This window comes from Pristiophorus japonicus, chromosome 2, assembly GCF_044704955.1.
Source record: "Pristiophorus japonicus isolate sPriJap1 chromosome 2, sPriJap1.hap1, whole genome shotgun sequence".
NCBI classification, from domain to species: domain Eukaryota; kingdom Metazoa; phylum Chordata; class Chondrichthyes; family Pristiophoridae; genus Pristiophorus; species Pristiophorus japonicus.
Genome location: NC_091978.1, coordinates 176,305,479 through 176,325,144, shown reverse-complemented (window position 1 = coordinate 176,325,144; position 19,666 = coordinate 176,305,479). Strand labels below are relative to the sequence as shown.

General features: G+C 42.2%; 1 protein-coding gene across 9 annotated transcripts in view; it reads left to right on the top strand.

Moving 5' to 3' along the window:
* Positions 1–19,666, top strand: part of fam114a1 (family with sequence similarity 114 member A1) — a 79,920-nt gene that overhangs the window by 42,471 nt on the left and 17,783 nt on the right. For all 9 annotated transcript variants that reach the window (XM_070870496.1, XM_070870475.1, XM_070870489.1 and 6 more), the window contains exons 10-13: positions 7,573–7,728; positions 12,535–12,674; positions 15,663–15,735; positions 16,195–16,248. In XM_070870496.1, the coding sequence (XP_070726597.1) occupies positions 7,573–7,728; positions 12,535–12,674; positions 15,663–15,735; positions 16,195–16,248 (423 nt within the window). The remainder of the gene's footprint in view (positions 1–7,572; positions 7,729–12,534; positions 12,675–15,662; positions 15,736–16,194; positions 16,249–19,666) is intronic.

Here is a 19,666-nt window from a genome sequence, read left to right as displayed (position 1 = left end):
ATCATATTACTCTGATGCTCGGCAGTGATCTGGGAGAATATATATGCTACTTGATATTCATTAAGTACCATTTATCTGTTTTCAAACTAATCAGAATCACTACCTCCTTCTAATAGCCATTCTTCCTGTATAAGCTAAAATGGTGAGTATCTGCATACTAGTCATATGAGCCTGATCCTATCCTCGACCAAAGTCCAATCAAGTATACCTTTCAGCAGAGATCGCTGCCCAATAATCAGGGACAGCCATTCTCTAGTCCAGCCATTCTAAGGCCAAGTGTAGTGGTCCTACTTCAACCTTGGTTTACTGAAGCTAACTTTGTACACACTGGGGATCAATTCTGAGATGATCTTGGTCGATATAGCTCAATATTGCACCGCATGCATTTACCCAGTGAGTCATTAGGGGATCCCTGACTTTTTAATACAAAGGGGATTGCTTTTAAAAATAATTATATCTTGTAGTCAGTCAGTAAACAAATAAACTATGCTTAATTTATTACTGGCTGGGAGCATTACTTTAACACCTACCCTGTTATATTTTGCTGGTTGGAGAACTATTTAAAAACGTCCAGAATATTTAAACTCTATGAAGCATTTATCTCCATACTGTTTGTGGGACCTTGCTGTGCACAATTTGGTTAGTGGGTTTCTCTAACAGTATTTGCAGATCAAAAGTACTTCATTAACACTAAGTGCTCTGAGACTTTCTTTTCTTTAACTCAATTATACATATTTGCATGGTTTCAGTCAAGCTTTCAATTGAAATAACATTGTTGGTAATGTGAACAGCTCCATTTAGGAAAAGCGCAAGGTTTTTTATTCTAATAGCGTCGATTTCATATCAATGTCAACGTTTTTATTAAATGATCTGAGCTGTTATTTCCTTGGGTAAATTTGCAGTGTTGCAAAACCTTATGGCTATTCTGACCAGTCCTGAATTTATATGCAGCCATTAAGTCTATTTTCCATTTGGATGTATGACTAGTGAGTATAATTGACATTGCGATGAATAAATCTAATGTCCAGGCACTATTCCAAAAGGAACTGCAAACAGTACTTCCTAAAATGAACCATTCTCCCACAAGTACAATAATCATATTCTTGACCCTGCAACTACTGTTACTGAGACATTATGGGGCTTTTTCCTTTATTGTACAGCTGTTCAGAAATGGCCCACTGGCTTTATTCAGTTTTGAAACAAACAAAACAATATACTAGTGTATCCATTACATCAAACGTGGTTCCAGTTACATTGCTTACCCTTTTAACCCTGTGTGTTCTACAAAGAGTACAAGTACTTGGATTAAATAGAATTATTTAGATGCAAAATCTCTCTGATGACCAATGGATAACTTTTATTGTATGGTTACACCCATATCTAATTGTGAAAAAATAATTGATAAAAAGGTTAAAATAATAATTTGCATTTTTGGTTGCATAATGAGAGTTGAAACATAAAATAAGTGAATTGTGCTTCACACAAATAATGCACAAATTATGATAGTTGGGTTCAACTGATGAAAGTAAAAGGTGTAACCATACCTAAGATATTTATCCAAGGTAGCAATAGAGGGAGCAGTGTGCAGCAGCGCGGTCCCGGCCTGCAAGACCATCAGCAGGCCGGGGCCATCAGAGGGAGCAGCATGCGGCGGCATATCACTGCAGGAGGGCGACGGCTGCGAAGTCAGGTCACTGATTGCAGTGCGGGCAGGCACAGCAGGAGGGGCGAAGAAGCGGCAAGAGTTTGTAGAAGGAAGTGACTGGGGCCCAGAAGAGCCGAGGGCCCAGGGGCAGCACAGACCAGCCCACATTGCGATATGTGTACACACTTGGTCCGTGCAGCAGAGCTGGTCTCCAGTCGTCTTGGGTAATCCTTGCTACTGGACCAAGACCTAGCTCTGTCAAGCCCGTGTGGTGGCTGGTGTGCAACGGCCACCACACGTTTTTATTAAAAAAAAAATCCATGCACAGGCATCTTCCACCCTCCAAGATGTAGTTCGGAATCTGGAATATTAGGTCCTTCATTGAAACACCTGTGAACTCATTCCTTTTTGGCGTGGAAGCAAGTCATCCTCGCTTCGAGGGACTGCCTATGATGATTTATCCAAGAAAATCTCCTGATATGGATCGAGAGACCTTGCAGCGGCACATTTGGGTGAACAGATGCAAATGAATAAAGCAAGAAAGCAATTTTTTTTAATCATTGGGGCAGAATTTGCAGTCGGTATTGATGATGTACTCTGACATCATACCATCTTTGAAATTGACCGCAAGTTCAGGATAAATCATACTTGTGATCTGTCAACAGATTATCCGCTGCGACTGTATTATCCTCATTGCTAGCATAATGTTGGGCTAACTGCCCAGCAATTATGCAGGAAAATTTTTACGGTTGGTGCAAACAGGCGGAGGAGCCTGTTTGCACAGCGTAAGGGGAGGGGGATGTGGATGACGCATCAAAAACAGCAGCTTGAGTGTTCAAAGGGCAATGTTTATTTGTCATGTGCTTTGCTAAAATGACATGTTTTACAGCACATCAGGGCAATGAAGTTCAGCGAATGGGTTTGACTGCATGTCATGATCAGCTTCCTCAGAACTGCAAGATTTGTTAAATTAAGCAGTGCATTTAATATAGTGAGTAATGAGGTGCTGAGCTTAACCCAGGGATAAATCGACCATGTTCACTTAATTATTATGGTCTACCACTGTTATCCCATGAGTCAGATAAATGGTGTAATGTGTGAATTGAAAAATTGATTGATGCTGGGCATCAGAGATTTCTGTTTCCTGTTTGCGCACCACGTAATCCCAGGTACACTAATGCACACGGTGCACCCCTGGGATCCATGGGCCACTACGCTTTGCACAACTCCACAGCGAAACAAAGCAAGTTTTCGATGGTGGCCTTGCACCAGTTACATACGGATTTCTTTTGGAGGTCGACGGCGTATTCCTTAGCTGTGCCGCCGATTTCAGGGCCATTGTTACTATGAGCCATTGTTACTTTCGGCATATATCACCCATTTAGCACCCGTATAACCGCCAAGATTCTGTTTACCACCCATATTTGATTATAAATGGAAACTAACGCCTGATTATCGTCCATTTATCACCGGCGGAACTTTCGGCATACAATTACTGCTGGGAATGAGCTGAACCGTCTGTCCATATTTTTTAAATAGAATCTGCCGTCATCACTTGTGCACCGCCCAGAAGACTATTTATAATGGAAACTAACGCCCAAATACGGCCCAGATTATCGCCAAGCGCTACTTTCGGCATCTCGCCCATATACCGCCCAAATGATCGCTCGCCCAAAAAGCCACTCAAGAAAAGCTGCACTCACCTGACCTGACAACCCAGTGGTATGGACGCCATTTTGTAAATTGGAGGATTTTAATAAGAGGCTGCTTCAAGTTGATGGGACCATTGAAGTAATTTGTGAGTGATTTTAAGGGCGTTTTTAAATCTTGACAATCATCTAATCACATTATGGTGAATTTTGAGTTTATATTGTGTTTGTAGAGGACAATTTATGAATTTTGAAGACCGATTAGGGCATTTATAGTAATGGGGCCTGTAATTTCTCAGCCAGTATTAATGACTACTCACATGCTGCAGAATAGAGATGGGAGAAGGTTCTTTGAAGAGCATTATTTGCCCAATCAGAGGTGGCAGACTGCTGAGGAGGAGGAGACCTTACACCCAATGCATTTACAAGGATAAGCGATCATACCTGGACTTGTCCAATAACACGTGCGTTAGGAGGCTGAGCTTCCGAAAGGAGGTCATCAGTGAGATATGCCAGCTAATTAATCTGCAGCCTACCAGCACCATCAGGACCACACTGCCCATTGAAATTGTTACTGCGGCACTTTCCTTCTATGCATCGGGCTCCTTTCAGGTCTCAGCTGGCGACATTTGCAGCATATCTCAGCACGCCACACATTGCTGCATTCGACAGGTGACTGAAGCCCTTTTCGCTCGTAGGATGGACTTTATAAACTTACCTATGACCAGGGAGGCACAGAGTGAGGGTTTGGGGTTCTCGAGAATAGCAAACTACCCCAAGGTGCAGGGTGCAGTAGACTGTACACACATCGCCCTGCGAGCACCTTTAGAGGATGCAGAGGTTTGCTGTAACCGAAAGAGATTTCACTCCATGAATGTGCAGCTCGTTGTCTATCACAAGCAAATAATCATGGCAGTAAATGCAAATTTTCCAGGTAGCATTCATGATGCACATATCTTGCATGAGAGCACTGTCTCTGACTTGTTTAAGAGTCAGCCACAAAGTCACGGTTGGATGCTGGGGGGGTAAAGGATATGGCCTTGCCAGCTGGCTCATTATACCCCTACAAAAGACTCGGACAGAAGCCGAAATGCTCTACAATGAAAGCCATATAATCACACTCAATATCGTCAAAGACAATTGGAGTGCTTAAGCAGCGCTTCAGATGCCTGGACCACTCAGGAGGCAACCTACAATACCACCCTGAGCAGGTCGCTGAGTTCATTGTCGTGAGCTGAATGTTGCATAACTTAGCTATCAGGAGGGGACAAGAATTGCCAGATAGGACTGCCGGTCCACGTCAGGCGAGAGGGGAGGCGGAAGAGGAGGACGACGAGGACCTCTGGGAGGACAATCCACCTGACGATGAACCCACGCCCCTACTCCATCCTACACCACAGGAAAAGCCCCGTGGTAGTTACGTAGCTGCAAGACTGTTACATTAGCAGCTCATAAATGACTGCTTTGCGTGAAGTTACGTTGGTAACAGTTATAGGTAACCGTTGCGTTACGTTAGGTTTCATCCTTACCTGGCCTGGCTGACCATTGTTTGCAACCCTTGTTTTGATGGTTAACCTTTCTGTTATTAGAAGACATTGCACAACAATTGTAAGTTAAATTGTTTTTTTTAAAACAAACTAAAGTGAAAAAACAAACATACACATTAAATAAATAATTGAATATGAACATCCATCTCACCCCCACCCCCAACAGTCAACAAATTTTAAATAATTTTTCAATAATAATGAACATAACAGGACACAAACACCCACACACACACACCCTCCCCCCCCCACACCAACAATCAACACATTTTAATAATAATAACTCCAACAACAACCTTGCCAACAGTCAACAATTTAATAACAACAAAAACAAGAATAAAGCCCCCCCCACCTGCAGCCACGCTTTCTTCTGCCTCCACCCCTCCCCCCCCCCCCCCCCGCCCCTTTCTAACTTGCACTCCCCCTTCTACCCGCATTGACACCAAGCCGACTTACAGCAGGGCACCTGAAGCGCTGCTGCTGTGGGTGGGTGGGGTGGTGACGGTGACAGAGTCACATGGGAAGCTGAAGAAGACATTTCCAAAGAAACATCTTCCAAGTCAGAAGCAACTGCTTCCTCCTGACTCACATCTGTCGGCATAGGTGGTATGGCACCTTGGGGTGCAGTGCCATATCCCGAGACCATCGTCTGCCGCATGGCATCGATGGAATCAGGCATTGCGCAACCATCTGCACCATGTCCTCCGAAATATGCGCAGTGAGTACGGCAATGTTATTGGTCAATCCACCGCCTGGAGGAGCTGTCGACCAATATTGACGCTCGCCCTCGACAGTCAAACCATGTCCAGGTTGATGTCCGCCGGTCGTTGCGCATGCCTACCTCACCGAACCAACCTCCACGGGGTCGGCATAAGCACTGGACCACTCCCAGAGCACCCTGCTGCAAGATGCTTGGCCCCGCTACTTCATCAGTTGATGAGGATGTGGCTGCAGGTACATTAAACCCTTGAGTTGAGGCCTCAACCTGCGCTGAGCAGCACGGTTGAGGCTCATCATCCTCCTCAGTTGTCTCTTCTGTGGTCAGCATAACCTGCATCCGAAGAGGTGATGCTCCAGGGGCCTCCATGTTCCTACGTTGCTCCTGGGGAGCTAGAAAACATAATTAAGGTTAGTAAAAGAGAAGGGGAGGCCAGGATGACATGAGAATGCTTACACTGCGCAGGCATATGTACAATGACCAACACTAGTGCAATAACTATCACCAACAGACGTCGCATATAATTAACATGAGAGTACAGAAGCTGCATGGTATTACAATGAGATTGCATGATCCCATCATTAATTACATAACATTACATCACTCATTATACTCAAATGGCATTAACTTACTTTAAATTACCAATGGTTTATACATTACTCACGTAGCACAACAACGGGATCAGCACCATCACGAGTGGCCGAACGATTATGCGCACCGACAAGTGTTGAGGCCCATTCCTCCAGGTCGGTTAGTTGATATAGGTCAGCAGTCTCCTGTCCGTCTGCGCTCAGCGCGATTCTTACATATCTTCCTCTGCAAAGGTGACAAGAGCATGGTATAAGCTAATTGCCTAGGTATTATTACAGATATTACTAGATACTATTACAGAACACATACTATAATCCACAATTCGTCATCGCCCATGGTATTCATCGTTAACGTTATATGCTAATACACTTTGTATGCAATTGATGCATGGTTATATCTACATTCAGAGAATAAATTTAATAAGATCGTGGTTAGGAACTAATGCGTGATGCCAAGATTACCCAGCTTAATTACATCCAGCAGATTTAAATTTTGATTAATGAGTCAGTGCACCATTACAATTCTTAATTTAATACTTACTCTTGCAGACCCAACCAGGTTGTTCCAGCGCTTGCAACACTGGTTTGGCTCTCGAACATCATGGGCCGCGATGAAGCAACTTCGGCGCTCTCCGCCCAGATTCTTTTGTATAGGTGGGGGGGGGGGGGGGGGTTCCCACGACCACGCCCACACCGGGTTAATTGGCCCCACCGAGTTTCCACCTCATGGACAAGGGCTGCGTTTGCCTCAACTGAAAAGTGTTTAAATCTCCTCCCTCCAACCTTTGCCAAATCAATCTCTTCCTCACCCACATCTGCCACCTTACCAACATCACTCACTCCCAACTCCTCATAATCCATCTCCATTTTTAAATTAAGTATCCAATTTTTCTTTTTCCTAGCCTCGACACAACCTTCCTGCTTAGCTCTAAAAGAAAAATGCGGTCTCTCTCTCCCTTCCTTTGTCTTCTGAGCATGCGCAGATGACCCCTGACCTCACGAATCGCGTGAAAAGTTAATTGCCTGAAAAAAAACTCACGCATGCGCAGAACAGCTGTTGCTATGGACGCTAGCCTTGCACGACTGAATACATCGCTATCGCCCATTTCACACCGCTACAGCTATCGCCCAAGTTAAAAGGGCAAAAGGGTTTTTGAAAATGGCCGATATTCCGGCGATCCTGAAAAATAAAACTACCAGTAACGCCGGAAATATCGCTCATTTCTGGGCGATAGCGATGATAATGGAAAGTCTAGCCCTATAAGCTTATATTTTATATTTTACAATATATTGAAATACAGAACTTTTGTTCTGATTTAATCTATTGTGATAATGGCACAAGGTATGATCAGATGTTAAAAATATGATTTTAAAGAAGAGATTTATGTAATGCTGAGGTCCTAATTGATAGCACTCATTTTTCCAGGCAAGAAGAAAGGCTTATGATTGGGTGAAAGAGACCAATTCTTTGCTTGTTGCAAACGCTGAAGTAAAGGTAACAGAAACAAATAATGAAAAAGAGGATGAACAGGAAGAGAAAGAAAAACACAACAAAAGTCAAAAAGACACAATATCTGTAGAGGTGAGATTGTCCTAAGATGTGAAGTGTCTACACCTGCTTAAATTGAAAGATATTCTGAATAAATTCAAAACCTTATTTCACCTATGATATCCAATCGCATTCTAATTGTTAAATTATGTAAACTGTGCCTTCTAGTTTCAATATAAAAGATGGAGCTTATGACTTCTTTTAATTAAATATTGTGATGTAGGTAGTTCGGGATAAATGAGCTTTATGTGGGATCTGTGAATTATGGTTCCATAATTTACATGATTACATTAAAAAAATAGATGAACTGATCATTCATTCCATTGCTCCTTTTGAAATGTTGGTGTGTGCAAAATATTTGCCATATTTAGTCTACATAAGTTATTACACTTCAAAATAATTAATTGGATATGACATGCTTTAGGGCATCTTGAGAATATCTCTGGCCCAGATTTTGCAGTGAACAGCGAAGGAACGGCTTTTGCTGTTCACCTTGCGTACATTTGCCCAGAGACCTTTAGCAGGCTTTTCAGCAGGGATTTCCAGTCATCCAATGTCTGATTTGAATGGGCGCCCTCTACATGGGGTCTGTGAGCAGTTGAAACAGCGGAGAGGCTCTTAAACCAATCAGATTGAAGAATTCTCACTGAGACATGTGGACTGCAAAGCCAGAAGTAAGAAACAGGAAATAGAAATTACATTTAAATCATTGTACAGGCAGCAAAATAAAGCTTGGGATATGCTTATGGGATTAAGGGAAAGACATGACAAAAACAATAATAAAAAATATTTTGTTTTAAATCTGCAACATTAATTTTCTTCTGAGGGAATGAGACTGCACACTTATAAAATTAATTTTTCAGGTCAGAGAAGTTGTTCAGCTGTAATTATCACTTCCTAAGCCATTTAAAAACTTAGTTGTTCCTGATTGTACAAGTCTTAACTTCATCTCCTTAGAGTGAAACTAATGGATAATTAGCTTAAGTTTGTGTCATTACATTGACCTCTGTGCAGATTCAATCGTCAAAGACGGCAACAACGCAGCCTGTGGAGGAGCAGGGTATCACGGACAGCAACGACCAGATTTCTGCATTTAACTGCACATGTGCGGATGCCAGAATTTGCTGTCCATTTTACCCAGTAATAACATAGAAACATAGAAAATAGGTGCAGGAGTAGGCGATTCGGCCTTTCGAGCCTGCAGCGCCATTCAATAAGATCATGGCTGATCATTCCTTCAGTACCCCTTTCCTGCTTTCTCTCCATACCCCTTGATCCCTTTAACCGTAAGGGCCATATCTAACTCCCTCTTGAATATATCCAATGAACTGGCACCAACAACTCTCTGCGGCAGGGAATTCCACAGGTTAACAACTCTGAGTGAAGAAGTTTCTCCTCATCTCAGTCCTAAATGGCCTACGCCTTATCCTAAGACTATGTTCCCTGGTTCTGGACTTCCCTAACATCGGGAACATTCTTCCCACATCTATCCTGTCCAGTCCTGTAAGAATATTATACGTTTCTATGAGATCCCCTCTCATCCTTCTAAGCTCCAGTGAATAAAGGCCCAGTTGATCCAGTCTCTCCTCATATGACAGCCCAGCCATCCCTGGAATCAGTCTGGTGAACCTTCGCTGCACTCCCTCAATAGCAAGAAAGTTTTTCCTCAGACTAGGAGACCAAAACTGAACACAATATTCCAGGTGAGGCCTCACGAAGGCCCTGTACAGCTGCATTAAGACCGCCCTGCTTCTATATTCAAATCCCCTAGCTATGAAGGCCAACATACCATTTGCCTTCTTTACCGCCTGCTGTACCTGCATGCCCACTTTCAGTGACTGATGAACCATGACACCCAGGTCTCGTTGCACCTCCCCTTTTCCTAATCTGCCGCCATTCAGATAATATTCTGCCTTTGTGTGTTTGCCCCAAAATGGATAACCTCACATTTATCCACATTATACTGCATCTGCCATGTATTTGCCCACTCACCTAACCTGTCCCAGTCACCCTGCAGCCTCTTAGCGTCCTCCTCACAGCTCACACCGCCACGCAGTTTAGTGTCATCCGCAAACTTGGAGATATTACACTCTATTCCTTCATCTAAATCATTAATGTACATTGTAAACAGCTGGGGTCCCAGCACTGAGCCCTGCGACACTCCACTAGTCACTGCCTGCCATTCTGAAAAGGACCCGTTTATCCCGACTCTCTGCTTCCTGTCTGCCAACCAGTTCCCTATTCACGTCGGTATATTACCCCCAATACCATGTGCTTTGATTTTGCACACCAATCTCTTGTGCAGGACCTTGTCAAAAGCCTTTTGAAAGTCCAAATATACCACATCTACTGGTTCTCCCTTGTCCATTCTGCTAGTTACATCCTCAAAAAATTCCAGAAGATTCGTCAAGTATGATTTCCCTTTCATAAATCCATGCTGACTTGGTCCGATCCTGTCACTGCTTTCCAAATGCGCTGCTATTTCATCCTTAATGATTGATTCCAACATTTTCCCCACTACCGATGTCAGGCTAACTGGTCTATAATTATCCGTTTTCTCTCTCCCTCCTTTTTTAAAAAGTGGTGTTACATTAGCTACCCTCCAGTCCATAGGAACTGATCCAGAGTCAATAGACTGTTGGAAAATGATCACCAATGCATCCACTATTTCAAGGGCCACTTCCTTAAGTACTCTGGGATACAGACTATCAGGCCCCGGGGATTTATCAGACTTCAATCCCATCAATTTCCCTAACACAATTTCCCGCCTAATAAGGATATCCTTCAGTTCCTCCTTCTCACTCGACCCACTGTCCCTTAGTACCTTCGGAAGGTTATTTGTATCTTCCTTCGTGAAGACAGAACCGAAGTATTGGTTCAATTCGTCTGCCATTTCTTTGTTCCCCATAATAAATTCACCTGAATCCGACTGCAAGGGACCTATGTTTGTCTTTACTAATCTTTTTCTCTTCACATATTTATAGAAGCTTTTGCAGTCAGTTTTTATATTCCCTGCAAGCTTCCTCTCATACTCTATTTTCCCCCTCCTAATTAAACCCTTAGTCCTTCTCTGTTGAATTCTAAATTTCTCCCAGTCCTCAGGTTTGTTGCAATTTTTAGCCAATTTATATGCCTCTTCCTTGGCTTTAACACTATCCTTAATTTCCTTTGTTAGCCATGGTTGAGCTACCGTCCCAGTTTTATTTTTACTCCAGACAGGGATGAACAATTGCTGAAGTTCATTCATGTAATCTTTAAATGTTTGTCACTGCTTATCCACCATCAACCCTTTGAGTATCCTTTGCCAGTCTATTCTAGCCAATTCATGCCTCATACCGTCGAAGTTACCTTTCCTTAAGTTCGGGACCCTAGTTTCCGAATTAACTTTGTCACTCTCCATCTTATTAAAGAATTCTACCATATTATGGTCACTTTTCCCCAAGGGGCCTCGCACAACAAGATTGTTAATTAGTCCCTTCTCATTACACATCACCCAGTCTAGGATGGCCAGCTCCCTGTCGACATATTGGTCTCGAAAACCATCCCTAATACACTCCAGGAAATCCTCCTCCACCGCATTGCTACCAGTTAGGTTAGCCCAATCAATATGTAGATTAAAGTCGCCCATGATTACTGCTATACCTTTATTGCACACATCCCTTATTTCTTCTTTGATGCTGTCCCCAACCTCACTACTACTATTTGGTGGTCTATACACAACTCCCACTAGCGTTTTCTGTCTTTTGGAATTCCGCAGCTCTATCCATACAGATTTCACATCATCCAGGCCAATGTCCTTCCTTGCAATTGCATTGATTTCTTCTTTAACCAGCAACGCCATCCCGCCTTCTTTTCCTTTCTGTCTATCCTTCATAAATGCTGAATACCCTTGGATGTTGAGTTCCCAGCCTTGGTCACCCTGGAGCCATGTCTCCGTGATGCCAATCACATCGTATCCGTTAACTGCTATCTGCGCAGTTAATTCATCCACCTTATTCCGAATACTCCTCGCATTGAGGCACAGAGCCTTCAGGCTTGTTTTTTTTAAACACACTTTGCCCCTTTAGAATTTTGCCGTAATGTGGCCCTTTTTGTTTTTTGCCTTGGGTTTCTCTGCCCTCCACTTTTACTATTCTCCTTTCTATATTTTGCTTCTGACTCCATTTTGTTTCCCTCTATCTCCCTGCATAGGTTCCCATCCCCCTGCCATAGTAGTTTAACTCCTCCCCAACAGCACTAGCAAACACTCCCCCTAGAACATTGGTTCCGGTCCTACCCAGGTGCAGACCGTCCGCTTTGTACTGGTCCCAGGAATTTGAATCCCTCCCTTCTGCAACAGCAGCACCAACAGCCTGCCATTATTAGTTCAGCCAAATCCGGACCAATAAAGCATTATATAAACTCTCATTCGTTCTTTTTAGGTTTTATACAACTAGAATTAATAATCTAACAATTCCTTGATGGCTCAGTTATCCAGTGAATAACTGAGCCAAATAACCCTAGAAGGTGCCAGGTTGAATCTCTAGTCTCTGCTGAATTAGTTGATATTAGATGGGGCAGCGGCAGGAGAATTACCCAGCGCTCCTGGGTTATGGAGGGCAAAAGGGTGGGTTCTTCATCTAACAAGTTCTACTGGAAGTGCCTGAGTGGACATAAAGTGGGGATAGGATTGGGCTTGGCTGTGATGTTCATAGTTGAAGATTGTACATGGTAATGTCCATTTGGACAAGATAGTGTAAGGTGGCTGGCGCTTTGGGAATACTAACCAGCAAGGAAGAAGGGGCAAAAATTGTAGAGAAAATATTTGTTTTAAAAAAAAACCCTGTGTTTTGAATGCAGGATGTTGTGATGTTATCCATTGAGAGTCTGGCTGAGATAACAGCACGCTGCATTGAACAACTCCATAAGGTGGCTGAGTTAATACTTCATGGACAGGATGTGGAGAAACCAGCATTGGATCAGGCTAAAATTCTCACTGCGTAAGACTTAAAACTAGATTGTTGATCATCATTTGGAATAATTTTATTTGATTTAATCAAAAATGTGTGTGTTCAATATACTGTGCTTAGGAAAGAAATATTCTTACAACGGCAGTATTATGCAGGAGATGGAATTTGCTGCCAATATTTTTTTAAATGTACTATTTTTCAATATTTTTCCTTCTAACCCTCCCACTCCCTTCTCACTTAACCTAAAGAAGTGTGCATATGACTTATCCCAGGTCTCTGCTTCTCTTTAGCTGGCTGCTGAGAAATGTCATGGCTCAATTGATAGCAACTTCGCCTCTGTCAAGTCCCAGTCCAGAGACTCGAGCATAAAAACCTAGGCTGACACTCCAATACAGTACTGAGGGAGTGCTGCACTGTCGGAAGTGCTGACTTTTAGATGAGAGGTTAAACCAAGGCCCTATCTGCTCTCTCAAGTGGGCGTAAAAGATTCCATGGCACTATTTCGAAGAAGAGTAGGAGAGGTATCCCCGGTGTCCTAGCCAATATTTATCCCCCAATCAACAGGGTGCTGGGACCCCAGCTATTTACAATATACATTAATGATTTGGATGAAGGAATTGAGTGTAATAGCTCCCAAGTTTGCAGATGACACTAAGCTAGGTGGCAGTGTGAGCTGTGAGGAGGACGTTCAAAGGCTGCAGAGGGACATGGACAGGTTAGGTGAGTGGGCAAACGTGTGGCAGATGCAGTATAATGTGGATAAATGTGAGGTTATCCACTTTGGTGGCAAAAACACAAAGGCAGAATATTATCTGAATGGCGGCAGATTAGGAAAAGGAGAGGTGCAACAAGACCTTGATGTACCATGACACCCGTCATTTAAAGTTGGCATGCAGGTACAGCAGGTGGTGAAGAAAGCAAATGGTATGTTGGCCTTCATAGCTAGGGGATTAGAGTATAGGAGCAGGGAGGTCTTACTGGAGTTGTATGGGGCCTTCGTGAGGCCTCACCTGGAATATTGTGTTCAGTTTTGGTCTCCTAATCTGAGGGAGTGCAGCGAAGGTTCACCAGACTGATTCCTGGGATGGCAGGACTGACATATGAGGAGAGACTGGAATGACTGAGCCTGTATTCACTGGAGTTTAGAAGGATGAGAGGGGATCTCATAGAAACATATAAAATTCTGATGGGACTGGACAGGTTAGATGCAGGAACAATGTTCCCGATGTTGGGGAAGTCCAGAACCAGGGGACATAGTCTAAGAATAAGGGGTAAGCCATTTAGGACTGAGATGAGGAGAAACTTCTTCACTCAGAGTTGTTAACTTGTGGAATTTCCTACCGCAGAGACTTGTTGATGCCAGTTCATTGGATATATTCAAGAGGGAGTTAGATATGTATGGCCCTTACGGCGAAAGGGATCAAGGGGTATGGAGAGAAAGCAGGAAAGGGGTACTGAGGTGAATAATCAGCCATGATCTTATTGAATGATGGTGCAGGCTCAAAGGGCCGAATGGCCTACTCCTGCACCTATTTTCTGTGTTTCTAAAAACAGGTTATCTGGTCATTATCACATTGCTGTTTGTGGCTGCGTTTTCCTACATTACAGCAAGTGACTACACTTCAAAAGCACTTCATTGGCTGTAAAGTGCTTTGGGATGTCCTGAGGTCGTGGAAGGTGCTATATAAATGCAAGTCTTCGTCTTTTCAAATAGTCAAATTATCTTCATTATTCACGGACTAAAATTTTTAAAAACTCCATGTGAAAAAGTTACTATTTTCTTGGCCTGTTGTGGGCATGCAGTGAGATCTTTCAATTCTTTTCTTAAGAATTGTAATAAATTTCTTTAGTTATAATTTATATTTGCATTAAATAAGAGTTTATGGCATGAACTTTCATTGTGCTTTTTATCACAAAATTACATGAGGCAAAATTCTTTTAACCTATTCAACTTTGTCAATTGAGGTTGAGGAGGCCCTAATCACTTCTTATCCCATTGTCATCCATTACCTCGCTGTCAAAACAAATATCACTATCTTAATATGGCTTCCTTTCACTGTTAATTTTTTTTTTAAGTTCAAAACCTTATTTCACCTATATCCAAGTGCATTCTAATTGTGGATAAATTATGTAAACTATGCCGTCTAGTTTCAATATAAAGGATGTAGCTTATGACTTTACTTTTAATTAAATATTGTGATGTGGGTAGTTTGGGATAAATGAGCTTTACATGGGATCTATGAATTTTAGTTTCATAATTTACACGATTACATAAAAAAAATAGATGAACTGGCCATTCATTCCATTGCTCCTTGTGAAATTTTGGTGTGTGCAAAATGTCTGCCACATTTAGTCTACATAATCGTCATTACACTTCAAAATAATCAATTGGATGTGAAGTGCTTTAGGGCATCTTGAGAATATCTATGGCTCGGATTTTGCATGGAGCGGCAAAGGAACAGCTTTTGCTGTTCGCCTTGCGTACATTTGCCCAGAGACCTTTAGCGGGCTTGTCAGCGGCGACTTCAGTCATCCAGTGTCTGTTTGAATGGGGCACCCTCTACATGGGATCTGTGGTGTCTGTGAGCAGGTGAAACAGCAGAGAGGCTCTTAAACCAATCAGATTGAAGAATCCTCACTGAGACATGCAGACTACAAAGCCAGAAGTAAGAAACAGGAAATAGAAATTACATTTAAATCATTGTACAGGAAGCAAAATGAAGATTGGGACATGCCCATGGGATTAAGGGAAAGACATGAGAAAAACTAAAATAAAAATATTTTGTTTTAAATCTGCAGCATTAATTATCTTCTGAGGGCATGAGACTTCCTTTCACTGTTACAGGCTGAGATGCATAATAAATCAGAACATGCTTGAGCATTCAGTTTAGTCTTGCATAACTATTCTAGGATTGCATGTGAAAGCTTTTATGTATAACTCTTACCAAGCATTTGTATGCAAGTTTGATTATTTAAGATTTTGTTTTAGAAATCATATTTTATTTTATGTTGATCCAGGTTAACTGTTGCTATGTGTAAGGAAATGTCCTCACTCGCTAAGAAATTTGCTTCCTGTTTGATTCAAGCAGGGGTAAGTTATTGTAATTATATATATTTAATCACTTTTGTCGTAAGTTTGCAGAAGATGTCTGCTTGAAACTGTTATATGGACATCAAGGTGATCAGTTAGCTTAATGGTCATCTCACAGTCCAAAAGAAGTTCAATATATTTTTGGTTGGACCATTAATTGGAGCACCACAAGTTAAGAATTCCATGAAGTAAGAATGCATTGCTGAGAAAATGCAGGGCAAAAGATACTTCACTGTAAATAGGATTATTTTTAAACATATATTAATTACTTTACATAACAAGCACTGATTTGTACTTACTATTCATAGTAATTAAAACCTAAAAGTACCTTCTTTACTTTTTATCATACTGATGAAATTCCTCCCATATTTTAAAGAGTCAGCCAAATTAAAATAGGCAGATTTTTTTTAATTGCATTTTAATTGCTTTTGTGTAATTTACTACATGTTATTTTTACAGGCTAAAACGAAGGCAGAGGTTTTAAATCCACAGATTAATACTGTATTAATGGAGGTGAGCTTTATACTTTTTAAAAAATAAGTCCTGTACAATGCTCCCTAGTATAGTTCTTTATTTTGTATGAGGTCATTGTTATTTATCTCCCCTACCATTAACATTTCCTTAAAACACTAGGATGTCTAGTAAAATGTTCAGAATAAGGGTTACTGTTTTAAAATTTAGCCAGTATGTAAAGTCTTGCAGGCCGAGTATGTAAAGACAATCTAATCTCACATCATAGAATTTAACAGAACAGACGGAGGTCATTCAGTCATTGAGGCTGTACCAGCTCTCTCAAACAGCTATCCACTTTATCCCATTCCCCCCCTGCATTTTCTCCATACCCTTTTACATTTTTGCTTAAAAAAAATGTATATCTACACTTTTAAAAGCTATATGGATTCTCTTTACACATCTGTCTCTTGTAGGACTTGCCTTATAAGTGAGCGATGGGATGTCTTCAATGAGGAGATCATTTGGGTGCAGACTACACACATTCAGATTCATCAGTTAAACAAATTCTTTGGTTCTGTCTTCACAAAAGAAGATACGAATAACCTTCCGGAAATACGAGGGGACCGAGGGTCTAGTGGGAAGGAGGAACTGAAGGAAATCCTTATTAGGCGGGACATTGTGTTAGGGAAATTGATGGGATTGAAGGCCGATAAATCCCTGAGGCCTGATAGTCTGCATCCCAGAGTACTTTGAGAAGTAGCCCTAGAAATGCATTGGTGATCATTTTCCAACAGTCTATCGACTCTGGATCGGTTCCTATGGACTGGAGGGTAGCTAATGTAACACCACTTTTTAAAAAAGGAGAGAGAAAATGGGTAATTATAGACCAGTTAGCCTGATACCAGTAGTGGGGAAAATGTTGGAATCAATTATTAAAGATGGAAAAGCAGTACATTTGGAAAGCAGTGACTGGATCGGTCCAAGTCAGTGTGGATGTATGAAAGGGAAATCCTGCTTGACAAATCTTCTAGAATTTTTTGAGGATGTAACTGGTAGAGTGGACAAGGGAGAACCAGTGGATGTGGTGTATTTGGACTTTCAAAAGGCTTTTGACAAGGTCCCACACAAGAGATTGGTGTGCAAAATTAAAGCACGTGGTATTAGGGGTAATGTACTGACTTGGATAGGGAACTGGTTGGCAGACAGGAAGCAGAGAGTCGAGATAAACGGGTCCTTTTCAGAATGGCAGGCAGTGACTAGTGGAGTGCCGCAGGGCTCAGTGCTGGAACCCCAGCTATTTACAATATACATTAATGATTTGGATGAGGGAATTGAGTGTAATATCTCCAAATTTGCAGATGACACTAAGCTGGGTTGTGGTGTGAGCTGTGAGGAGGACGCTAAAAGGCTGCAGGGTGACTTGGACAGGTTAGGTGAGTAGGCAAACGCGTGGCAGATGCAGTATAATGTGGATGTATGTGAGGTTATCCACTTTGGTGGCAAAAACATGAAGGCAGAATATTATCTGAATGACGGCAGAATAGGAAAAGGGGAGGTGTAATGAAACCTGGGTGTCATGGTATATCAGTCATTGAAAGTTGGCATGCAGGTATAGCAGGCGGTGAAGAAGGCAAATGGTATGTTGGCCTTCATAGCTAGGGGATTTGAGTATAGGAGCAGGGAGGTCTTACTGCAGTTGTACAGAGCCTTAGTGAGGCCTGACCCTGAATAGCGTGTTCAGTTTTGGTCTCCTAATCTGAGGAAGGATGTTCTTGTTATTGAGGGAGTGCAGCGAAGGTTCAGCAGACTAATTCCTGGGATGGCAGGACTGACATATGAGGAGAGATTGGATCGACTGTATTCATTGGAGTTTAGAAGGATGAGAGGGGAACTCATAGAAACATATAAAATTCTGACGGGACAGGACAGGTTAGATGCAGGAAGAATGTTCTCAATGTTGGGGAAGTCCAGAACCAGGGGTCATATTCTAAGGATAAGGGGTAAGCCATTTAGGACTGAGATGAGGAGAAACTTCTTCACTCAGAGAGTTGTTAACCTGTGGACTTTCCTACCACAGAGAGTTGTTGATGCCAGTTCATTGGATATATTCAAGAGGGAGTTAGATATGGCCCTTACGGCTAAAGGGATCAACGGGTATGGAGAGAAAGCAGGAAAGGGGTACTGAGGTGAATGATCAGCCATGATCTTATTGAATGGTGGTGCAGGCTCGAAGGGCCGAATGCCTACTCCTGCACCTGTTTTCTATGTTTCGATAAGAACATAAATAGAAACAGGAGTAGGCCATATGGCCCCTCGAGCCTGCTCCGCCATTCAAAAAGATCATGGCTGATCTGATCATGGACTCAGCTCTACTTCCACACCCGCTCCCCATAACCCCTTATCCCCTTATCGTTTAAGAAACTGTCTATTTCTGTCTTAAATTTATTCAATGTCCCAGCTTCCACAGCTCTCTGAGGCAGCGAATTCCACAGATTTACAACCCTCAGAAGAAATTTCTCCTCATCTCTGTTTTAAATGGGCGGCCCCTTATTCTAAGATCATGCTCTCTAGTTCTAGTCTCACCCATCAATGGAAACATCCTCTCTGCATCCACTTTGTCAAGCCCCCTCATAATCTTATATGTTTTGATAAGATCACCTCATTCTTCTGAATTCCAATGAATAGAGGCCCAACCTACTCAACCTTTCCTCATAAGTCAATCCCCTCATCCCCAGAATCAACCTAGTGAACCTTCTCTGAACTACCTCCAAAGTAAGTATTTCCTTTCGTAAATATGGAAACCAAAACTGCATGCAGTAACAAGACTTCCCTGCTTTTATACACCATCCCCTTTGCAATAAAGGCCAAGATTCCATTAGCTTTCCTGATCACTTGCTGTACCTGCATACTATCCTTTTGTGTTTCATGCACAAGTACCCCCAGATCCCGCTGTACTGCAGCACTTTGCAATCTTTCTCCATTTAAATAATAACTTGCTCTGATTTTTTTCTGCCAAAGTGCATGACCTCACACTTTCCAACATTATACTCCATCTGCTAAATTTTTGCCCACTCGCTTAGCCTGTCTATGTCCTTTTGCAGATTTTTTATGTCCTCCTCACACATTGCTTTTCCTCCCATCTTTGTATCGTCAACAAACTTGGCTACGTTACACTCAGTCCCTTCGTCCAAGTCATTGATATAGATTGTAAATAGTTGGGGTCCCAGCACTGATCCCTGCGGCACCCCACTAGTTACTGGTTGCCAACCAGAGAATGAACTATTTATCCCGACTCTCTGTTCTCTGTTTGTTAGCCAATCCTCTATCCATGCTAATATTACCCCCAACCCCATGAACTTTTATCATGTGCAGTAACCTTTCCCATGAGGAGGAAAGGTATCTTAAGCTGGAGTTTTCTGGATGACTAAAGATATAGGGTCCAATTTTCCCCAACACCTTTTTTCGGCGCACTTACCTT